This window comes from Nansenia antarctica (assembly GCF_963989245.1).
Source record: "Nansenia antarctica genome assembly, chromosome: 1".
Classification (NCBI taxonomy): domain Eukaryota; kingdom Metazoa; phylum Chordata; class Actinopteri; order Argentiniformes; family Microstomatidae; genus Nansenia; species Nansenia antarctica.
This window is the reverse complement of record NC_137674.1, coordinates 102,959,214-102,982,812: the sequence shown is the minus strand read 5'-3', so window position 1 is coordinate 102,982,812 and position 23,599 is coordinate 102,959,214. Positions and strand designations below refer to the sequence as shown.

The 23,599-nt window shown below is 45.0% G+C and overlaps 2 protein-coding genes across 2 annotated transcripts in view; one reads left to right on the top strand and one right to left on the bottom strand.

Annotated features, from left to right (window-relative positions):
* The window catches only part of LOC308155398 (putative E3 ubiquitin-protein ligase HECTD2), a gene marked incomplete at both ends in the record, with an annotated part of 28,899 nt that extends 17,389 nt beyond the window's left edge, over positions 1 to 11,510 (top strand). Inside the window, 7 exons of the mRNA XM_080528716.1 lie at positions 2,250 to 2,408; positions 4,152 to 4,226; positions 5,213 to 5,300; positions 6,488 to 6,594; positions 9,174 to 9,289; positions 10,763 to 10,906; positions 11,390 to 11,510. Coding sequence (XP_080384842.1) covers positions 2,250 to 2,408; positions 4,152 to 4,226; positions 5,213 to 5,300; positions 6,488 to 6,594; positions 9,174 to 9,289; positions 10,763 to 10,906; positions 11,390 to 11,510 — 810 coding nt within the window. The remainder of the gene's footprint in view (positions 1 to 2,249; positions 2,409 to 4,151; positions 4,227 to 5,212; positions 5,301 to 6,487; positions 6,595 to 9,173; positions 9,290 to 10,762; positions 10,907 to 11,389) is intronic.
* A 9,710-nt stretch (positions 11,511 to 21,220) lies between these two features.
* LOC308176013 (protein phosphatase 1 regulatory subunit 3C-B-like) lies at positions 21,221 to 22,424 on the bottom strand. Its single transcript, XM_080550607.1, has one exon. It carries the CDS (start codon positions 22,401 to 22,403, stop codon positions 21,483 to 21,485), a length of 921 nt encoding a protein of 306 aa, XP_080406733.1. The 5' UTR covers positions 22,404 to 22,424; the 3' UTR covers positions 21,221 to 21,482.
* Between the last annotated feature and the right edge of the window lie 1,175 nt (positions 22,425 to 23,599).

The following is a 23,599-nucleotide window of genomic DNA, read 5'->3' as shown; positions in this document are numbered from 1 at the left end:
TGTGTGTGTTGTGTGTGTGTGTGTGTGTCTGTCTGTCTGTCCGCCTGTCTGTCCATCCGTGTGTAGGAACGAGCTGGTCTTTCTTAGCGCTAAATAAAAAGTGTAGGTATTATTTATTCCAGAGGGAGTGAGAGAGGTGAGCAGTGTGAGTGAGTGAGAGAGAGAGAGAGAGAGACACACACACACACACACACACACACAGACAGACAGACAGAGAGAGACAGACATCGGCACGTAAGGCACCTCTCCAGGGCTCAGGACACTAAAACACAACCTGTCTAATAAAATCCAGATGGGTGTGAACTGGAAGGACTCTCTCTCATACCACTCACCCTTCTCTCTCTCTCTCATACCACTCACGTCTCTCTCTCATACCGCGCACCTCTCTCTCTCCCTCTTCTACCGTTCACCACTCCCTCTCTCTCTCTCTCATACTGCTCACCACTCCCTCTCTCTCTTTCTCTCTCTCGCTCTCATACCACTCTCCCTCCATCTCTCTCTCTCTCTCATACCGTTCACCACTCCCTCTCTCTCTCATACTGCTCACCACTCTCTCATACTGATCACCACTCCCTCCCTCTCTCTCTCATACTGCTCACCACTCTCTCATACTGATCACCACTCCCTCTCTCTCTCTCTCTCTCTCTCTCTCTCTCTCTCTCTCTCTCTCTCTCTCTCTCTCTCTCTCTTTCTCTCTCATACCACTCTCCCTCCCTCTCTCTTTCTCTCTCTCTCATACCACTCAGTGTCCTGGTGTTACCCCTCCGTTACTTCCCAAGTGTCCTGGTATTCCCCCTCTCCTGTCTGTGGAGATAGCTGACGTCTTGTCTCCTCTTGGACAGATGTAGCCCACCACTCTCCCAATGCTTGACAGGACTGGCCACACGTGTTTTAATACCGTTCCTCATTCCGTTCCATGCATTACAATGAGGCCGTTTTCCAATTTCTACCTCCACCAGCCTCCCCTGGTGTGCACACAATAAAATGCGAAATTTTACGATACGGTAGCGATCTACCCCTCCTGGGCTACTCACCTTTTGTTACAGACCAACGGAAACACATGTGCTGCTCCAACCCTCTGGGTTGTCTACCGTGTGTGATGGTTGGTTGTTACGTAAGGCCTAATACTGGCCATCGTTGCTAACGAGTCTCTTGTTGACTTTTTTCGATTCCGCTTGTGAAACGCTGTTTATGCATGAATGTCTATGGGTGTGCGTGTGTGCTGTACAGTGTCTGCATGTTTATATTGACTATGTGCATGCACGTGTGTACTGTATGTGTGTGTTTATATGAGCTTGGGAATCCAGGCACCCGCCCTGTTTGAGTTCACACAGTCAAATGTGAAACACGGCCAATCAGCCTCTCCCTCTCATATGGACACCATATGGAGCAGCTTGGAGCCTTTTCACTATGACTGTGTGTGTGTGTGTGTGTGTGTGTGTGTGTGTGTGTGTGTGTGTGTGTGTGTGTGTGTGTGTGTGTGTGTGAGTGAGAGTGCGAAGTGCGTGTGTGTGCGTGCGTGCGTGCGTGCATGTTTTCAGGCGTTGGGGAATTAATGCACTAAATGTTCTGTCCACCTGCTGGGTTTTGTGGGAAAGGGCGTTGGCTGACGCGGCCCAAACAAACACAGTGCTGCTGTAACACAAAGCAGTCATTTACTCTGGCCTGGCGTGGTTCAGCCCCAGTCTCTGGCCTGGCGTGGTTCAGCCCAGTCAGTCTTGAGTGCATCCTGTCCTCCTGTGTGTTCTCTGGACAGCCGCCCAGACACTCTGGACAAGTAAGACAGTACATTCTGTATACAAATATGGAATCTGTCATTCTGGAAGAATAATAACCGAATGTCAAGGAGCGTTGTGCAGGGTGTTCGTGTTTGTCTGTGTGTTGTTGTGTTGTTGGATGATCGGTCCGGAGCGGAGGCCGGATTCGGAGGACGGACCCGTTTGTAACGCATGCACGGAGGGACTGTGGAACGGTATCAAACACGTGCGTAGAATGGAACACGGACACACGTGTTTGATACCGTTCCTCATTCCATCCCACGCATTACAATGAGCCTGTGTCCTCCGATTTCTACCTCCACCAGCCTCCCCTGCTGTACTGAATACTGTTTTAGACACACAGGGCGTGGCCGTGGGTGGCCATATGGCATGGTAGACACAGGCCCTCAGTCCCATTGTTGATGACCGTTCACCACAAACCTAAACTGTCTCTGGGTCAGTCCTTGACCTCTCCTTGACTGTGTGCGTCAGCTCATGGGTCTGGCCGTGTACAACAGCATCGCCCTGGACATCCACTTTCCCCCGTACTGCTACAAGAAGCTCCTGACTCCGCCCATCTTACCATGTGACCAGAACACTCCCGTCGGCATGGCAACGCCCACGATGGAAGACCTTCAGCAGGTGATGCCGGTAAGTGTGTTCTGATTTAATGAATGAATCAAATGGTAAAGCATTGAAAGTTAAGCAAAGCTTTGCCCTGTATTTAAGTACTGTAGAGTTTTTTTTCTTTTCTTTTTCCTCACTTGAAGAATTCACTGATTGGACATGGCTCTATTAATGAGATCGATGTTGTGGAAATCCTGCTTGGACCACTTGAGATTTTATTCTTTACTCTTACTTTGACATTACTTCAAGGGATGGGTTTTTTGTAATCATTCCAACAGTACCAAATTATTTATTTTTTACGTTATTTTTTCTGAGTGGGGCAGTCCCACTCATATTTTTCTTTTTAATGACAGATATAGTAGAGATTATGACAGGAAGGATGGGTGAGAGAGAGAGAGAGAGAGAGAGAGAGAGAGAGAGAGAGAGAGAGAGAGAGAGAGAGAGAGAGAGAGAGAGAGAGAGAGAGAGAGAGAGAGAGAGAGAGAGAGAGAGAGAGAGAGAGAGAGAGAGAAGGGACTACATGCAGGATATGTCCGCGGCTGGAATCGAACCGAGAGCCCTGCGGTAACATTGTCAGCGCTAAATCCACTACGCCACCTAAGCGCCCCTACAGTACCATTTTTGACCAGCAGGGAGAGCCAGAGTTCATCTTTTTCTCCGTGCTGGAACACCTTTCTTCTGGCACTGACTACGGTAGTTGCAGTATTATGCTTGATCTGTGATTGAAAATGCAGGATTCATCTGAACTTTTATGCTCAATTTGTGGAATGATGAACATAATCCTATGTTTTTCTCATTCTGAAAGGTGTACACAATAGCTACACCCATGACTGTTGCCTCTGTTGAAAAGTGTGTTTTTAATTGCTAAACGGTGAGAGATGTTTGCCTCCCTTTGGCTGTTTTGATTGTTTTGGCTGTTTTGGTTGTTTTGGTTGTTTTGGTTGTTTTGTTTCCTGCATTTCATAACACAGCGAAGCGTCGTTCCCTCTGCCGTCTTCATGAGAATGCTTTATTAAATATCATGGTGGTTTTAGATTACGTAGGGTGGCAGATCTCTGGTACCACAGTAGTGAAGTGCCAACCCTTTTGAGGCATGACGGACAAGCACAGCCATGCCAGCCACTGTGCTGAGAGAACGTTATGTAACACAGCTGGAGGGATCCCTAAGTATAATATATGTGTGCACATTGTCTGTGTGTGTGTGTGCAGGTGTGTGTATAATATAATAAGTATAATATGTGTGTGTGTACGTGTGTGTGTATAACTATAATGTGTGTGTGTGTGTGTGTATGTGTGTGTGTGTGTGTGTGTATAATATAATAACTATAACATGTGTTTGTACAGTAATATCTGCGGTACTGTCTGCACCAGACAGCCACCAGTGTAAATATGTTACACCATGCTGTGAACAGTATCAAGTGTTTCTATCTCTCCTAAAGTTCACTGGAGGTTCATTGTAACATCGTATCATTGCGTGCTGACAGATGCAGTAGACCTGGATACAGCTGGTGGTCTAGATGCTTGGATACAGTCATACTGTCCCAGCAACTCTTTACTCATAACTGCGTTAGATACAGTGTCTAACCCTGTATCTAACCCCTGACATTTTCCATCAGGACATGCACGCATGCACGTGCACCACACACACACACACATAATGATCAATCTCACCAGCATAATGACAGCTTACCGCTACACCTATTCAGTGCCTGTGTTGTACATCCCATTGAGAGTCATTCAGTGTGACAGAGAGCGTTTGTCCTGCAGGACCTGGCTCACGGCCTCGGAGAGCTGCTCACCTACGAGGGGGACGTTGAGGAGGACTTCTACCTGACCTTCCAGGTTAGGACCACTCACAAACACACACACACACACACACACACACACACACAAACCTGGAAGGTACTGTTAATAAGGAAGGTACTGTTAATCTGGAAGGTATTGTTAATTTGGAAGTTAATAACTACACTAGAAACATATATATATATATATGTACAGTATATAAGCATTGTTAAGGTGCTGTTTTGGCCTGTATAGGGTATGAACCCTGAGCCAAGGTCTTAGAGCCTCCGTCCCCCTCCCCCTTCCTCCCCGGGGTCGTGGAGGTGAACTCACTAAACTCTTCACACCATCTGAGTTCATGGTCACACACGTGCACACACTGTGAACTTGAAACTTGAAACACATGCACACACACACACACACCCCACACACACACACACACACACACACACACACACACTGTATTCATCATCTTATATGACAGTTACTATATACACTCACCGAACACTTCTCATTCTTTCAGGTGGTGTAATGGCGTGGGGAATGTTTTCTTGGCACACTTAGAGCCCGTTAATACCAATTACCGATCAATCATCGCTTAAATGCCACAGCCTATTTCAATATTGTTGCTGACCAGCATCATGATGCAATCATGTCACAACATCTTGTAATAGTATAGTGTTCTGTGAGTGTATATAGGCTGTGTCCTTCACCCAGTGTTCACCTCTATAGCCAATGCATTGTCTATGGTTACTGATTACAGCAGGACTCCCACTCCAATGGAGGCTAGTGGAGGTAAATCAGGGAAACGGTATGGAATGAGGAATGGTACCATTCCTTGCATTAAGATGAGCCTGTTCTCCGAGTTCTACCTCCACAGCCTCCCCCCGGCCCACACATTACACAAAAACTCCAGAATGTTTACAGTTAACAAATATAAGCTTTGACCTGTCCCCGGAATCCACCCTCTCTTTTGTTTGTTGAGATAAGAAATGTGTTAGTAGGTTTTTGTTGTGTCTAATGTTTCGTGTTGTGAACGCTTCTAGGTGTTTCAAGAGGAACTCGGGGTGGTCAGGACCTACAATCTGAAACCTGGAGGAGATAAGATCCCTGTCATCAACCTGAACAGAAAGGGTGTGTAGATGTATTGGCGTATACTGTTTTTATTTCTTTATTTTTAAAATGGGTTTAACCTTTATTTATCCCCAAACGTATTTGACATGTAAGCCGTTCCAAGCATATCTTTAAAAAAAATAAAAAAATAAAATAATAATAATAGTAGAAGGCGATAATAGGGAGAAGGTTTTTCCTTCTATCAGTGGCCCCGGGCCCGAGCTAGAGTACTCTTCCTGCAACGAATAGTGGACTGCTGATTCACATGCTTAGTATTCAAATGTATTGATTGTAAGTCGCTTTGGAATAAGGCGTCTGCTAAATGCCAAAAATGTAAATATCCCACACCAGAGTACTGCAACTCAATCACAGCACAACCCCCTGTCACCGACCAGAACAGAAAGGGTGTATAGTTTACACAACAAAACCACCTCAAAGCAGTAAATGGACTGCACTTATATAGCGCCTTATTCCAAAGTGCTTTACAATGGCCTCTCATTCACCCATTCACACACACATTCACACATCAATGGCGGCAAGCTACCATGCAAGGCCCGCTCATTGGGAGCAATTTGGGGTTCAGTCTCTGGCTCAACTTGCCCAGTCAGGGAACCGCCGAACTGCCAACCTTGCCACACACAGGTGAATATCTCTGCTACCAGTATCATACAGCACAGCAAAAAGCATCTGACTCTGTTCTGTTTTGATCTCCAATGTCTCCTCATCAGGCGGAATGAAAATCACTGACCTTTTTGCATTAAATGGAAAGCTATGAGGCTTGTTTAATAGTCATGGGGGTCAATGGTATAATGGTCAGGGACGGTACACATGACATGGGTCAAGTGGAATCAGTGACGCTCTATGAGGTCCTCATTGCATGCATTTCAACCCAAAAAAAGGTATACATTTTAAATTAAAGGTTTGAACATACAGGATGAATCATGCAGATGAGTTATCATAGACAGTGTGTGGCAGAGATTACAGACAAAAAAACAACACTGACATTAGACGCCGGGTCTACCTACTGAACCACAACCAAGCAGTCTTTTGCTTGCCTATTCTTATTATGAAACATATGTTTAAAAGAAATACCTAAATGTAACCTTTAGTTATCCATAAGATTCCCCAAGGAAATAATAGAACAGCCAAAGGGCAGGCAGAGTGGGAGGCGTCACACTCACTATCTCACTCTCTCTCTCTCTCTGCAGAGTATGTTCAGCTCTACCTGGACTTCCTCCTGAACAAATCCATTCAGAAGCAGTTTGCGGCCTTCTACCACGGCTTCCACGGTGTGTGTGCGTCAGACGCTCTGATGGTGAGTCAGCGTGTCCCGTCACCTTCCTGTCAGCCACGGCCAGGCAGCTCCATGTATCTTGCAGGTCTTGCCAGATGGTTAGATGTGATTAGCGTCAACCACGTCACGGTGGCAGAAAACCACCTGATGGAAATGGTCATTCCATGCAGTTATGAGTGAGTGTGTGTGTGTGTGCGTGTGTGTGTGTGTGTGTGTGTGTGTGTGTGTGCGCGTGTGTGTGTGTGTGCATGCATGCTTCTGGGAAACCATTTCTACCTCCGCCAGCCCCCTCTGAATCATGCTATAACTCTGGACACCGTTTTTTAATGCATGAAGTGAATAAAGTCCTCAGCCTTTCTTGGGTCTTGTCTGAGCTGTCCAAAGCTGAGCTTTTCCAGCCCCGTGGCAACGACTAAACTCGACACTGATTGTACGTGCTCATTTCTGGGCAAAGAGGAACGCAGCTTCAAAGAAATTAGAAAATAAGTGGTTCATCTGTTTTCAGTATGAACGAGTTTGGCGGAAAGAGCAACAGTCTGCGTTTGGGTTACAGTACTTAGGGATTATGCAGACTCATCGGTTCCTGGCATGTTTCGCAGGTTCGTACAGTAGAATAAATGGTTCTGTCTGTTCTGTTGGCCCGTAGGTAGACCTGTGATGGATCCGTACCAGGGGAGGCTGGTGGAGGTAGAAATCGGAGGACGGGCTCATTGTAATGCATGGCATGAGGAAGGGTATCAAACACCACTCCTCATTCCATTCCGTGCATTACAATGAGCCCGTCCTCCGTTTTCTACCTCCACCAGCCTCCCCTGATCCGAACGGCACGGTGGTTCTGTAGCGCAGTCTGCGTGCGCGACAGTTTCACAGTGAAGTATCCGTGTGGATGGGACTCAATGTTTCTGTGTGAACCCGCCGACACCGGAGAACTCAATGACCCGTCGCTCGTTCTAGAACAGAGTACCACACACAGGTTAGAATGAGACACGGAGTGAGTTAGTGTTGGTGTCACTCCAGGGTCTCATTCAGCTGGGACTGTGGTGCATGTCCGCACACACACACACACACACACACACACACACACACACTCACACAGACAAAATAAAACAAACACATGCACACATGTACATACAGAGTCTCACACAACCCGTCTGGGCCCAGCTCTAAAGTAGGCATGGGCAAATATTTGAGTTCAGGCTAATTTTTGCCAAGCTCTTTACACTGATGTTCTGTGACGACACCTGCGGACCACTATGTAGAAGGACTGCAATTAGTACTGAGGGCCCAGTGTTTACAGAGACAAGATAACACAGTGTACCTTTAAAGATCCTACGGTTCCTCACCTGTTCCAGAGGGACTGTACGTATAGGTCACGGTCACTCCTACTTGCTACCACTTCCCAGAAACAGCTACGAGGGTACCAATGAGAGGAACACACACACACACACACGCGCACACGCACACACTCACACACGATACACGACACACACACTCACGCACACACACACGCACAGATACAGATACAAATACAGACACACACACACACACGCACACAGAGGGTCACTCCTACTTGCTACCACTTCCCAGAAACAGCTACGAGGGTACCAAGAGAGGAACACACACACACACACACACACACACACGCACACACACACACACGCACACACACGATACATGGCACACACACACACACACACACACACGCACACAGACACAAATACAAATACAAATACAGACACGCAAATGCGCACACACACGACACACACACACGATACACAACACACATGACACACACATCACACACACACACACACACACACACACACACGTACATACACATACACAGTTATTTTATGTAACTGACCTGGCCATATTCAAATATACCAGTGGTTAGGAGTTGTCTAAGTGTCTGTTAGTATTGGCGGTACAAGCCGGCCCCTGTGCCCAGGGCTACAGTCACAGCACAGCAGCTCAATAAACATCAGTCATCTCCAGAATAATCTTCCCCTGGATTCATACTGCAGTGTGACAGGTGTGTTGTATTGTTATATCATTGGACTGTGTTATAATACAAATGCTGAAAAGTGCTACCACTTAAAACTCAATTTTGTCAATCTTAGTTTCAGTTTTTCCAATTTCAGTTGGACTGCTGGAGGGATCCCCAGACCCTGGACTATGTATTATAATATATTAAGAATATAAATATATATAAAGATGCTTGTGTATATGATGTATATTTTTATTAGAACCGTATAAGGCCTGTGTCATCTTGTCGCAGGTCCAAGAGTTTTACCTGACCATGTGACCTAACCAAGAGACCTCTGGGACCTACTATAGCCTACAACTAGGGCCTAGAGTTTTCCCCTTGCTCAGGAGAAACTCCTGGTCCTCCGGTACTGAGTGGTTGTGATGTGGTTGTGATGTGGTTGTGTTGTGGTTGTGTTGTGGTTGTGGTGGACAGCTCCTTGTCCTCCGGTACTGAGTGGTTGTGATGTGGTTGTGTTGTGGTTGTGATGTGGTTGTGTTGTGGTCGTGGTGGACAGCTCCTGAGTGGTTGTGATGTGGTTGTGATGTGGTTGTGTTGTGGTCGTGGTCCTCAGCTCCTGAGGCCCGAGGAGGTGGAGATCCTGGTGTGTGGGAGTCCAGAGCTGGACATGAGCACCCTGCAGAAGGCAGCCCAGTATGAGGGCTACAGCAAGGCTGACCTCACTGTACGGTAAGACACACACACACACACACACACACACACGCACGCACGCCATGCACACACACATGCACGCACGCATGAACACCATGCACACACACACACACACACACACACACACACTTGCACGCACGCACGCCATGCACACACACACACACACACACACACACATGCATGCCATGCACACACACACATGCACGCACGCATGAACGCCATGCACACACACACACACACACACTTGCACGCACGCACGCCATGCACACACGCACACACACGTACTGCACGTACACTGCACGTTCCCGTGAGCAGCAGGTGCTAGCTGGGGAAAGATTTATATGATCTGAAGAGAAACCAGAGTACATACTAGATCTGTCCTCTCGTGACTGCCCCTCCTGAGACCTCTATATCCCCTCTACAGTTTCTCTACTGTCAATTCTATATATAGATTATATTCCTTTAGTAATATCACTGCCAACGGCCCCTGGCCCGAGCATACATAACTTATTCTTGCTCTGACTGATGGATAGATGATTCACTTACTTAGTCAAATGTATTTGTTGAAACTCAACTTTGATAAAGACGACTGCTAAATGCCATGAATGTAAATGTAACACACACACACACACACACACACACACACCACTGACTCAAGTCTGTACCACTCATCACTCCTATTTCGATACATTTTCATTATTTTCCGTCTCTTGCCTAACCAAGCCCAGCCTATCAGATCAGGACTGAACCAGCAGCCAGGGGTCTCTAGTGCACGTAGGCCTATTTCACTCTAGTGGGACCATCCCCTCTCACTAAGCATGTGATACCAGGTGATACCATTCCTCATTCCATTCCATGCATTACAGTGCTCCGATCTCTACCTCCGCCAGCCTCCCCTGTAGTTCTTTAGCTGTAATCTATCCGTCGCTGTTAACGTAGCTCTCCTTATGGCCTTTTGCACCCTGAGTGTTGATGGGGCCTCTTCTCTTTCACACAAGTCAATGCGGGAGCCACAGCCAGTCTATTTGGCAACGGAGAGAAAGCTCCCTAAGTTCTCAACCAGCTGTAGATGTCTCTCTCCTGCAACCCTGTAGCCATGTTACAACAGTCCACTATATTTAGTTTGCGGCGGTGGCGTAAGAGAGAAGTCTCACGTTGGCTGTGAATGTATTAGATTCTCTGTCTGATATGTGTCATTGATGCCACCTTGTTCTGATCCTGGTTCACAGTGAGTCCATGATATGTGGAGAGTGAATTAATGTTAGTAATTAACTATGTTGCTCCTTCTCCCCTCTCGTGTGTGTGTGTGTGTGTGTGTGTGTGTGTGTGTGTGTGCGCCTGTGCGCACTTGCATGTCTGTATTTGTGTCTGTGTGCGTGTGTGTGTGTGTGTGTCTGTATTTGTATCTGTATCTGTGCGTGTGTGTGTGTGTGCGTGTGTGTGTGTGCATGTGTGTGTGTGTGTGTGTTCCTCTCATTGGTACCCGCGTAGCTGTTTCTGGGAAGTGGTGCTGGCGTTCCCTCTGGAGCTGCAGAAGAAGCTGCTTCACTTCACCACAGGAAGTGACCGTGTGCCTGTAGGCGGAATGGCAGACCTCAACTTCAAGATCGCCAAGATTGATGTCTCCACTGACTGGTACACACGTCAACACCTCCCACTCTGACAGACACAAATAGTGCTGTGTACAATCATCACAACTAGGGACGGGAATTGATAAGATTCCCTTATCGATTGCTGATCCATTTTTTGTGTGGAGAAAAAAGTAGGCCTACACAGGTTACACAGCGTCAACGCAGCTGTTTTATTATCTCGAGTCTCTGAACACGGTGTATAATATCTGATATAATATCTGGCTTGGGAGACTGGTGGAGGTAGAAATCGGAGGACAGGCTGATGGTAATGCACGGAACGGAATGAGGAATGGTATCAAACATATCAAACATTTGATACCATTCCTCATTCCATTCTATGCATTACAATGAGCCCTTCCTCTACCTCCACCAACCTCCACTGAGATAGAGAGGTGGTATTCTGTGATCTATTGTCCTAAAAACAGGCTTTGTGGCCCAAATAAGACTTTGCGGCTTCTTGTTGACACATTTTCCTTGCCTCTTGTAGGTTACCCATATCTCACACCTGCTTCAACCAGATCTGCTTGCCACCGTACAAAAACAGGAAGGAACTGAAGCAGAAGTTAACCATCGCTATCTCCAACGCTGAAGGGTTTGGCTTAGAGTGACAGTCTGTAAGTCACGGCACTGTTCACGGTGACCGGAGAGACATCAGTAAATCTCTTCAAACCTTTCAAAATGTGCTTTAGACCAACTGTCATTTCTCATTGACAACTGAATAGATCAGTCAAATCTATTTCTGTGAGTTCAAGATATGTATTTTGCTAGATTTGTTGTACACTGTTGAAATATCCTTAATTAAGGCTTTGCTGGTTCAAGAAATGTTGTGTGTTAAAGTGTTATGAGTGTCAAATCGTGGATTTATGTTTCAGACATTGCTGCCTAACGATAAGCACAGCAGAATTGTAGATTTGTTGAATGGTTGGAAAGCTGTTGTGAATGTTAGCAGCAGTTCCTCTTCTAGAGTAGCGGTGGGATCATGACTGAGTCAGGTTATTGAGTAGGTTTGTATTGTCTATAGATACTAGATTCTCTTGACTATTATGGTCAGTCATAAAGGGCCATTATCATTTTCTGCCAACGTGGTAGACTGCCAATGCCTTCAGCCCGGAAACTTTGTGCAGGCCAGGGTCTTTAAAAACATTGTAAACATTAAACCTCTCTGCCTATTTCTATTTTAATTTGATGCAGCTGAAATGTTGAATGTCCCAACTATATCTACCAACGTCAGCCTTATCCTTTAACAGACAAAAGGAGAATTACATCTAGGTCAAACCCTGTTTGGTTGGGTGATTCAGTATTCTGGCACCATCAAACTGCTAACAGTTGATAAGACGGTTGATACATTACTGTAGAGGAAGCCTGCGACTATGAAAGCATGTCTTTCTAAGACCGATAAGACTGAAAGTTGAAAGTATTGATTCTGTTAAATACCATCCATTTTTTCCGTCAATACTTGATCGTATCGAATTATTATGATAAGATATGATGATGACCATCCAAACCTTTATGATGTATTTATTTTTATACAACTCTGATCTGCTTAGACTCTAGATTAGAAGTGCATCACGCTCACAGTCTTCAAAGTCAAGTCAATGTCGTAATTGATATTATTCCAAATGCATGCTCTATTCTGAGTTTAGAGAGCTAGAGACCAGACCAGGGGAGGCTGGTGGAGGTAGAGATGAGAGGACAGGCTCATTGTAATCCATGGAATGGAATGAGGAATGGTGTCAATCCCTTGTTTGATACCATTCCTCATTCCATTCCATGCATTATAGTGTTTGATAACATTCCTCATTCCACACATTACAATGAGCCCGTCCTCCGATTTCTACTCCCACCAGCCTCCTCCGATGTAGTTCTGTGTTTAAGGCAACACCTTATAAGGTAAACAAAGAGTCTATATTAAGGCATCTGGTCACAGCTCAGAGGTGTATTGCAGGTAACCACGGACCAACAATGTGTTGTGTTATGTTTCTATTTATTTGTTTCATGTGAAAAAATAAATTGCTGTACCAAGCAATAAACTTCCCTTCATGAACTTTGCCACTGATTTGTGTGTGATGAAAGCACAGATTATTCCTGGCAGGGTGCCCATATCTACAGGGCCAGGTTCCTTTTGGCTAAATGTGGAATGATGTCAAGGACACACTACGGTAAATGTTGTCAGACTGCTACTGTTTGGAAAAACAGATGATGTCATCAGTTACAATATGGTAACAGTGTGAGAGAGAGAGATAGAATAGACAAGTGTAGCCTTATTTTTAGCAGGGGGGATTTCAGGAGTGAGGAACAGGTAAGAGAAGAGGGTGGAGGGATGAGAGAGAAAATAAGGAAAAAGAGGAGAGTGATGAGAGAACAGGTAGGGAGAGGGAAAGACGTAGTGATAAAGACAGAACAGAGCGAGTGGAAGGGAAAAGAGAGCGATGAAAGAGGGGGAGGAAGGAGTGGAGGAAGAGTCTGTTCTTGCTGTCTTCCAAGACCAGAAGTGACCAATCATGTCAGTAGAGAGACAGGGTCCAGCGGAGGTGGTTTAAATAAAATAACATTCAGAACATCCAGAACATTAATTTACGGCATGAATGTTCTTCCTGCCTTTTCTGTACACTGTGTACTCTCAGCAGGACTTTCCTTCCCTCTTCACACACACACGCACACACACACACACACACACACACACACACACACACACACCTACTTCCAACCCCTAGTCCCCACTTTTTTATCATCGCAATGAAGTTGTCTTTGTATTTAGGAAAGGAAAGTTTTACAAACTGTGTTTCAGTGTTGACAGATTTACTGTAATATCCTTGATACTGATACAACTGGCAGACAGCAAGACCTGTTACGTCACGAGCAGCATTTAACAAGCTCCACGGCGGGCCACGCCAGTTGCAATAACTATTGTATAACTGCAGTTTTTATATTATGTTATATATTATGTGCCGCAGCTGTGTTTGTTTTCTGCACAGCTAAGTACCTCTAAGTCCCTCTTGGCATCAAGTGCCAAGCAGTATGGGTTATCTTAGTACCTGAGGCCCTTCATCTTAGAACCCTGCTTTTACAGGTCACGTGACTACGGCAGGGGAGGCTGGTGGAGGTAGAAATCGGTGGACAGGCTGTAATGTAAACAATGGAATGAGCCTGCTGTCTGACTCCTACCTCCACCCACCTCCACCGGAGTAAGGTCACGCACAGAGGTGACCCCCCGCCCCCCCCCCTCCACCACCAAAATAGACTGACTGAGGGTCACGAACAAACAACATGAACAAACACCATGCAACCATTGCATGTTCCTGTCATCATGTGTCTGCTGCCAGGGAGGGAGGAGGAGAAAGAGGCTCACTTTATAAAATAGAAATTGTAATAACCCCTACTGTACCACACCCTCCGCAGATCATTATCATAGCCTCTCCGTCCTGGTGCTGTGCCATAGCCTAGTGGTATTATCAAAGATGGGGAGGCTGGTGGAGGTAGAAATCGGAGGACGGGCTTATTGTAATGCATGCAGTGAAATGTGGAATGGTATTATCAAACGCATGAAATCAGAGGACGGGCTCATTGTACTGTAATGTATGGAATGGAATAAGGTATGGTATTGTTTTCCATGCATTACAATGAGTCCTCCGATTTCTACATCCCCACCAGCCTCCACCAGACCTTTAGCTAAAACTTTGTCGATCATGGCTGGTCTTGTAAGCCTACAGTATATTATAGTTGTAGTACAAGGGTTTGTCATTGCAGTATTAGATGAGTCTTCCTGTGAATGTTGTCCACTCTGGTTCCAATGGCATGGTGCTCTGGGATGTACGTCATTGACAGTTCATCCAGAAAGCCCTTTTGTCTTTGGGACGAGCCTCACCACTGTCTGGTCTGGTGCATAACTTCTTATTCACTTTACCTACTATTTCTATTGAATTATACAAATAAAACATATTCCTTTCACTAATATGCTCAAAAGGTCAATCACATTGACACAGTGTGATTGATTATTTAAATGTTTCTGATTAAAAGCCTAACATTTGGATTGGCTGCTGACTTGTTCCCCCTTTCATCAGCTGCCGTCACATATTATGGAAGAACCTCAGTGTATTGATACAGTATGCAACCTTGGTGTTCCTAGTAGACATGTTCACCTTGGTGTTCCTAATAGACGTGTTCACTTTGGTGTTCCTAGCAGACATGTTTACCAGTGAAATAGAACCTATGCGGCATCCCCTGCCATCTTAGGGTTAGGGTTGTTGTGGGTTGTTGTGGGTTGTTGTGGGTTGTTGTGGCTATCACCACATCAGGGCTGGATGTGTGTTGTACCTACAGTACATTTACATTTTTGGCATTTACCAGACGCCTTTATCACACCTGCGTGGGGGTCTATGTTTACCCACCAAGGTGGCCTTCGTGTGTGTGTGTGTGTGTGTGTGTGAGTTGTGAGTTGTGAGTGAGGCCTGGGGTAGAGAGCAGAGAGCTGGGCTAGAGGGCTGGGGTAGAGGGCTAGGTGAGAGGGCTGGAGGAGATAGCTGGGGTAGAAAGCTGGGGGAGATTGCTGGGTCATCTAGGCTGTGTCATCTAAGCCCACCATGTTGGACGTTTGCCCATGAATGCGATATATACACCGTCTAGCATGGTCACGTTGCAGAGCATGCTTGTCTGGTATGTTCAGGAGGCTAGGGGGGGGGTGCTATCCCTACATGCCATATCCAATATGTTCATTTATGGTGGATTTCTCTTTTAATTGAGGTATAATGTGTATGTTGAAGAGTTTAGATTGTGTTGAACTGTATGTTGAAATTGCCTCACGAACTCAAACATGATGCAACAGCTGCCACCATTTGCTACTCAGGGGGACAGCCAGCCAGGAAGTGACCTTTGTTTATGATGCCCCCCACCTTTGCAAAAGTAAACATGAGGGCCTGGGAACCTTTTGGAAAAAGGGGATAATCAATGATCAAATAGTTTTACATTAACAGGCCCAGGAACACACTAGGAGTGTGGGCACTATATGTAAATCTGCAGTTTGGGAGGGGTCCCCAGGAAAAGTCGATAAAGGTGATAATATGTTTTGAGTACGTCGGGAGTTGCTTCGCGAACTAACTCAGGCTCTTCATTTCGTGAGCTTAGAATTATGAGGTTCTATCTCCGTTTAAGGTAGTTCAGAGATATTGAGCGTCAACGTTTTTACATTCCATTATGTTTTGTGAGATGGAACCTTTGTATTTCATTAATTACTAACTCAAAAATGTCAACATTTAAAAAAAATAACACCACACAGGCAATAAATACCTAATGGATCAGATTATGTAGAAAACTCAATTTTGACCAAAAATTTAGATAGAACCTTATAATTCTAACGTCACGATTTGTCTGCAATAAAGGGTCTCTGGTGATCATCAACAGCTCCAGTTTCTTGGATTGTTTTTTTGTGTTATTATTTGAATGTATTAGAGTAAACTTAAATCTACGACACATTCAACCTCCAATCCTCCACTCCTCCACTAGAAATGACCACCTGAGCTGGGGTAGAGGGCTGGGGTAGAAAGCTGGGGGAGAGAGCTGGGGTAGAGGACTGGGGTAGAGAGCTGGGGTAGGGGAGTGGCGTAGAGGGCTGGGGTAGAGGGCTGGGGTAACAAGGCTGGGGTAGGGGAGTGGCGTAGAGGGCTGGGGTAGAGGGCTGATATAAGGCTGTGTCATCTAAGCCCACCATGTTGGACTTTTGCCCATGAATGCGATACATACTCAGCCTTGCATGGTCACGTTGCAGAGCATGCTTGTCTGGTATGTTCAGGCGGCTGTGGGGGGGGGTCGGGGGGTGTGCTATCTCTACATGCCATATCCAATATGTTCATTCAACATCCAATCCTCCAGTCCTCCACCTGAAATAACCACCTGCCCTACAACACTCCATGTGAGAAGCTGTGTGTGTGTGTGTGTGTGTGTGCGTGCGTGTGTGTGCGTGCGTGCAGTTGTGCTGTGTGTGTGTGGTTGTGCTGTGTGTGTGTGTGTGTGTGTGTGTGTTTGCGAGTGTGTGTGTGTGTGTCCATGTGTATTTACTGTAGATGAATGAAGCTAGTGAAGGGAGACAGCTGCCAGCCCGTGAGCCGTGTCGGGGGGTGAGGCCGGGTGGTGAGGTTGCCGGGGGGGGGGGTTACTCTCTATCCTTTGTTGTGGAAGAAAGGACTTCTGTTTTTGAAGAGACTCACGTGGACTCAGCCTGTTCGGAAGGGTCACCCCAACCTCCAAGTCACCTCACGGCTCCTCTCCAGTGGAACAAACGTGCTCTCTGGCCAATCACTGCGTGTCACATTTCAAAGCCTCGGGGGTGTGCACAGGGGGTGGTGAAAGGGGTGATGGCACCTGCCACGTTGCCCTGCCACTCTCAAAGTGACCTCCTGGCAGGCCTGGCCTGTGGACATTGGTGGTCCTAAGCAAGATTTAGATTGTGGCCCCCCCTCCCATGTTTCGTCGACTGGGGGGGGGCGGCTCGGGGGCAGGGTGCTACCGGACCTTTTTTGCCAGCGGCCGGCCCTGCCGTTTGGATGGTGTATTTCTTTTTTTTCACCCTTTTCGGGATAGAGCACTAGCTCTTCCATAAGTCCGGGCACGGCCCTGCAAAAGCCAAAATAAAAAGGATACTAACCATTCAAACTACCTACTGTAACTGAAATACCTTCGGAATTACACTGTCTTACTGCTCTCTAAATAGGAAGCACTGTGTGCGTCTTCTAGTATACTCTATGTATCTTCAGTGGAGAATTTCTATTCAAAATGTTCTTTTGTCCAGGACCAGGCTGAGAAACTGACCTTTTATGTGAGCCTCCTAGACTTTTAGGACTCATTCTACACCTCCCTCTGGGCTGAGAGTCATCACGGTATGAGAGCATGAACACTGAATAAAAAGAAAAGAAACAGGAAAAGGTCATCTATACTCGAGCCAGGAGCCATTATGAATGAATGGTCTTTATTGTCATTGATATAGTACAGGTACCATACAACGAAATTTGGGAGGGGGGGGCTCCCCTGGTGCTAGGAAAAAAAACTAAAAACAAGAAGGGAAAAGAGCTGGTTTACATAAATAAAGGCTATGTACACTATCCACTATACTATACTATACAAATAAAACACTGTGCTGTACTCTATGCTATGCTATACCTATTCTAACATTTCCTATTCTGAACCTTATGTACCCTAGGGTTGTCATATTGCACATAGTGTTATTGCACATTCATTTAAAGTGTCGCAGTTTGCAGGTTTGAAATGTTCACAGTTGTGTTTCAGTATTGCACTTGATTACAATCATACAATTAGCAGTGCTTTTAAAAATGTTTTTATTTTTTATTTTAACAGTAGAGAAACTGTACAGGGGAATACAAAGTCAGTCCTATAGCCCAGCAGTTGTAGTGTACTAAACAGAACCATACCACCTTACCACAGATCGACCATGGCTAACATCATTTGAGTTCCAACTGTCTGAGGTTATTGAGTTCACTTCACCATAATAAAGTTAATCCAGTAACCAACAGTATACCAGAGATATATGCAGTACAGAATGAACCCAACGTCCTGCTTCCTGAGGACTGCCCTGAGGGCAGTGTTTTCTTTCCCTGTGTTACAACAGTATAGTTCAAGAATGTGACATCTATGTATGTGATATCCATGTTTACTGCTCTAGCTGTACATGTTTACTGCTCTATGTATACTGCTCTAGCTGTACATGTTTAAGCCTCTGAGTCTACGTGCAATGTTTGGTGAAAGGCTGGATTACTGTGATTTTGGACTTCCACTTAAACCCACGATTATAACCACAAAGGGAGAAGATGGAGCCAGAGCTCCCATTGGTTGTAAGTCCATTTAACCATCCTCTTAACAAATAACAGAAATCGTTGCCATCATCCATTTATAACTAATAGCTTATAAAATGCAGGGGTATTGTTGCAGGCATATCCATATAACCCAATCTCTCCTAAAGTAATTAGCTGTTCCACAGTGTTCACATCAGTGGGACAAATGCTGTTTTTGCAATCTATTAGGAATAGGCTAGGTGCACGATCTCCCTACTTCCTGAAAGGCAACTGGGATGAACATATCCTGTCTCACTCTATTGGTTTAATTGATTAATCAGCTGTGCGGTAAACTGTTGGAACACACAGTGCACAGCTGATTAATCAATTAAACCAATAGAGTGAGACAGGATATGTTCATCCCAGTTGCCTTTCAGGAAGTAGGGAGATCGTGCACCTAGCCTATTCACAAAGCTGAAGAACAAGCTATTGATGCCCTGAGCCTGATAACCCTTTGACATGGTATTGAGGCCTCTTCTTTTCTCTAGATCAGTACAGGCATTTGATAGGCATCTCAAAGCAGAAGTCTCTGTTGTGGGATGTTACAACACACCCCACAGTCAACACATGTTGACAGTATCAAAAGCAGGAAATGCTGTACTGTAGACCAGGGGAGGCTGGCGGAGGTAGAAATCACTACTGTAAAAGATGTTGTACAAGCACAAACAGCAGACATGATATGCCATCAAATCCAGCACCAACTGCTGAAACAAGACCTCCTTTGTTTTGTTTTATGAGGTGGTATCAATTCAGTCCCAGCAGGAACTGGAGGCTAGGGAAGGCAAGGCTTGTTTGAACAAACAACCTCCTCCCACCTTGTTCCCACTCAGAGTGGCCCTCTTTTTTTACGTATGTGTTTTAAAGCTCCAGCTCTGACAACATTCAGGCTATTTCCAGTGTGTGCACAGTTTAACCAAAGTTACACTCTCTGTATTTGCAATGCCTCCATTTTGGGATGCTAAAGATGTTCATACAGCATTTACAGTAAACGTGCAAATCCCAACATTCTGGGCATAATAGGCTGATGTGATGTGTCTGGTAGCAACTTGAGTTATAAAGGGTGTATGATGCTTTCTAGCTTGACACAGATGCATCACTGTTGAATGGCTTAGTATATATTATTAGTTACAGCGAGCAGTGTGCACTATAGTATGTATAGAATATAGGAAGGTGGAATAGAGGCTGATGGAGGTGGAAATTGGAGGACAGGCTCATTATAGTACATGGAATAAGGAATGGTCAAAAACTGATCAACTGTCTACTGAAACAGTATGGGAGTTTCACACCTGTATGTATGATTCTCACCTTTATGTTTAATGACAACATTCACGCCTGGGGGGTATTCCATCAAGGTAACACATAGCAGGCAACACATTCAAGATGTGTGTGTTGGCAGTGTGTGTGTGTGTGTGTGTGTTAGGGGTGCAATGATCCAGTTGGCCCACGTTTTTTTGGGTCACGGTTTCGGTTTGGTTTCGGTACGTGCTTTGTGCATATGGAGAAAAAAAATGCTGTTACTTTCTTTTGCTTATACTTATGGAACATTCAGACACATTCCAGAATATGACTGGTATATTGTATAATATAAAACATATATATATATAAACAAAAAATATGTTCAAATGTAAAAATAAATAAATAAACACTTTCAAATGTTAACGTGCCTCTTAGCCTTGACTACTGGTATAGGAGAGGAAGAAATAAAAGTAAAAGTGCACTTAAGCCTTGATAGCTGGAAGCCCATATACAATCTGGGGGAAAACTAATTCAAAAGTAGTACTATTTTAAATACATAGACAACATATCCTTACTTCAGTATAGGCAATAGTATTCAGGATGTAAAGTGCAACATCAATTAGATATCAGCTATCTATTCCTATATTGGTTCTTCTGTACACGCGTTAAGCAATGCTTGCAGACAGTAACGTTTCTGTTGACTGTTTTCGTTCCCTCATCATTGTATTCAATGCCAAAACTGAAATGACCCCACACCGCCGATTTGTAGGAATCCAGGGCTTCCTCAAACGGCTGCTTCTCAACCACATTCACTCCACTCGCCATGTTCACTTTTTATTTTCTTCCATTCTTTGAATGGAACGCAGCATAATGGAACGCAGCATAAACCCAAAAATGCCACAAACTACTTGTGCGTATTGAATGTGGATGGCGAACCGTACGGTTCAATGTAAAACCAAGAACCATTGCACCCCCCCCTGTGTGTGTGTGTGTGTGTGTGTGTGTGTGTGTGTGTGTGTGTGTGTGTGTGTGTGTGTGTGTGTGTGTGGACAGGCCCATGTGACTGTGTCACAGATAACCCTTAATTCAACTAAACCAATTCCACCACATAAGCCTATGATGATCTGGAGGGTCATCTCAATCAGTGCATGATCATAATTGCAAGGCCCTACATGTACTGTACGAAGGCGACAGATTGTCAAAATTGATTTTCAATGGAGATCAACTTTGCTTTACATCCGGCAGGATTTTGAGAAGGCACTCCACTACTTTTCTCACGAATAACAAGTAAAAGTAATTATTTTCAATGCTCTTTTGATCATATTTCAGAACAATGTCTTAATGGTTAACAATGACCAAATAGCAATAAAACCCAGTCATTATCCACATTGCTATACACTTTGTCTGCAAAAAAATTGCAGATAGGTTTCAACTGCCTTTAAGTAGCTTGAAGTCCAGTCAAGCAGCTATACACTGTTTCATAGAAGTTGAGGGTCTTTCTTGGGTTCACCAATAGGTGACTCCATTTTCAATTTGGCCCCGGCTTTGCCACCCGGTTAACCATCCGCTTGACGTCCGGGGACTCCCAAACTGGTCAAACTCCATCTCTAGTAGTTTAACCCCATTCTTGTGTTCTGCAGGATTCTTTCGCTCAGCAGGGGTCGTGACTTCCGTGTCCTCTCCGTTCCACCCTAGAGGCTTGAGAATGTAGTTTCTCCCCTCGTTGTTGTCCCAATATGTCTGGTCCTTGCACGTGAAGCATATGCAGAACTCGACTCTGTTGTGGGGCAGCACGTAACCTGGCAGTTCGAAGACGAAGGCGAACGTGTCTGTGTCCTGGCTGGTGTACACGTTGTTCATGAAGGTGCCGGCGACTTCCGTGTGGCTTTTCCACAAGTCGAAGGTCACTCGGACGGAGACGGATTTCTCAAAGCCGAGGTTCCGGACCTTCACGGTGCCGGTGAGGGACTTCTCCTGGAGGGTGCAGTTCTCCAGGCAAACCGAGTTCCTCATCAGCCGGTTCCGGAAGCCCAGATAATCTGCGGCGGGTTGCTTGAAGTCCAGCGCCAGACTTCGGACGGCGCTTATCTTCAGATCCATGGTGGCGTGCCCGAGGTCTGTGAAGTCGAACCGCAGATCGGGTAGCGCAGGCTCCTCAGCGAACTGGGAGAAGTGGTGGATGGCTGTGAGGGACATGCCTTTGGAGTCGGCGAAGACCACCTTCTTCTTGCCCTTGGTTTTGGAACTCTTCCAGCCCAGACAGGCCGGGGCTTCTAGAGGCTGTTGGGAGCTGATGCAAGGACGGAGGGGTTTGTAGTGGTTCGCCCGGTTCCTCCGCAAGTCCTCATAGGAACTGAGGAAACACCTTAGCGGCGGAGAGTGTGTGATGTACATCTGCATCTCCATTGGCATTATTGGGCCCGGCATTGGAGTTGGATTTAATATATGGAGTACTAAAGAGAGGAGACAAGTAGTGCCAATTTTAACACAATGGATCAAACTTAAGTAATATATATAGTATATATATGTTCATGTCAATTACTAAACTTCAATATCAAGACATTACTGAAACATACAGTTAATGAGTAGCCTACTGTTGGAAGATATATACAGTATGAATCACTGGTCTGATATAACATACAGCTTAATAGCTGTGATGCAATTCCCCATAGTAATATTATGTAAATAAATAAATAAATAAATAATAATAATAATAATAATAATGCTTCACTTTCCAAACGTTATCTTACATCCCATGCCATGCACTGTCCTACTCATCATTAAAAAAAATCTCACTTTTAACCTAAAACAATTATCCTTACCTCGTGGCACTGAGAGAATGAAGCGAAGGGTTCCAAGTAAATTAGTTTAAGCACGATATACTTCTGCAATTTCAGTTTAGTTCAAGTATTTCAAGAACTCCATGAGTTCGTGATTTGCTGTCACACCCCCCTCGTTCGTGCTCAGCAGTTCAGTCTCCCTGTGCATCACCGGTGATATCAACTGCCACATCGAGGTACTTTGCATATTCCGTCACATGGTTCCTCAAACAACCAATGAAACATTCGAAGAGTTTATTGGTTCAACCAATCAGAGCAAATATGTCTTGGAGGCTAGCCAATCCACATGAGATGTTGGGTATGCGAGGTCTATGGTGTGAATACCTCTAACACATTTCCCATTTGAGAATCAATATAGACCCCTGCTGGTGTTACCGCTGTGTTACAGTCTGTTCAATATTCAAATGATTTGATCGTTACTACTTTCTCTTCCATGGAGAACGATAAGGAACAGAGAGAACAAACAATACACGGAAAATATGTAGGCCTAACTAAATTAAAATCCAATCTGAAAAAATCCTTAATTTGAACTCAATTGTTAAAGATGAACAAATGTTAGTTTAGATGTGTTCATTGTTTTATATATCCTCCTTGATTTAGTGCCTTTTCACTAACACTAATAATCGCCTTTTTTTTAATTACAAAAATTTGAATGACTAAAAATTACTTTTTATTTACTAATTGAATTTAATGTTTTGTAGTGGATGTGATTCTTCTCATCAGTAGTGTAACTTTCACCAATGTTGACAAGAGAGCTATTTAAATCCCACTTGGGTCACTTTG

Excerpts from the sequence above, each read along its gene's own strand:
- LOC308176013 (XM_080550607.1), bottom strand. The coding sequence starts at position 22,403 with ATGCCGGGCCCAATAATGCCAATGGAGATGCAGATGTACATCACACAC.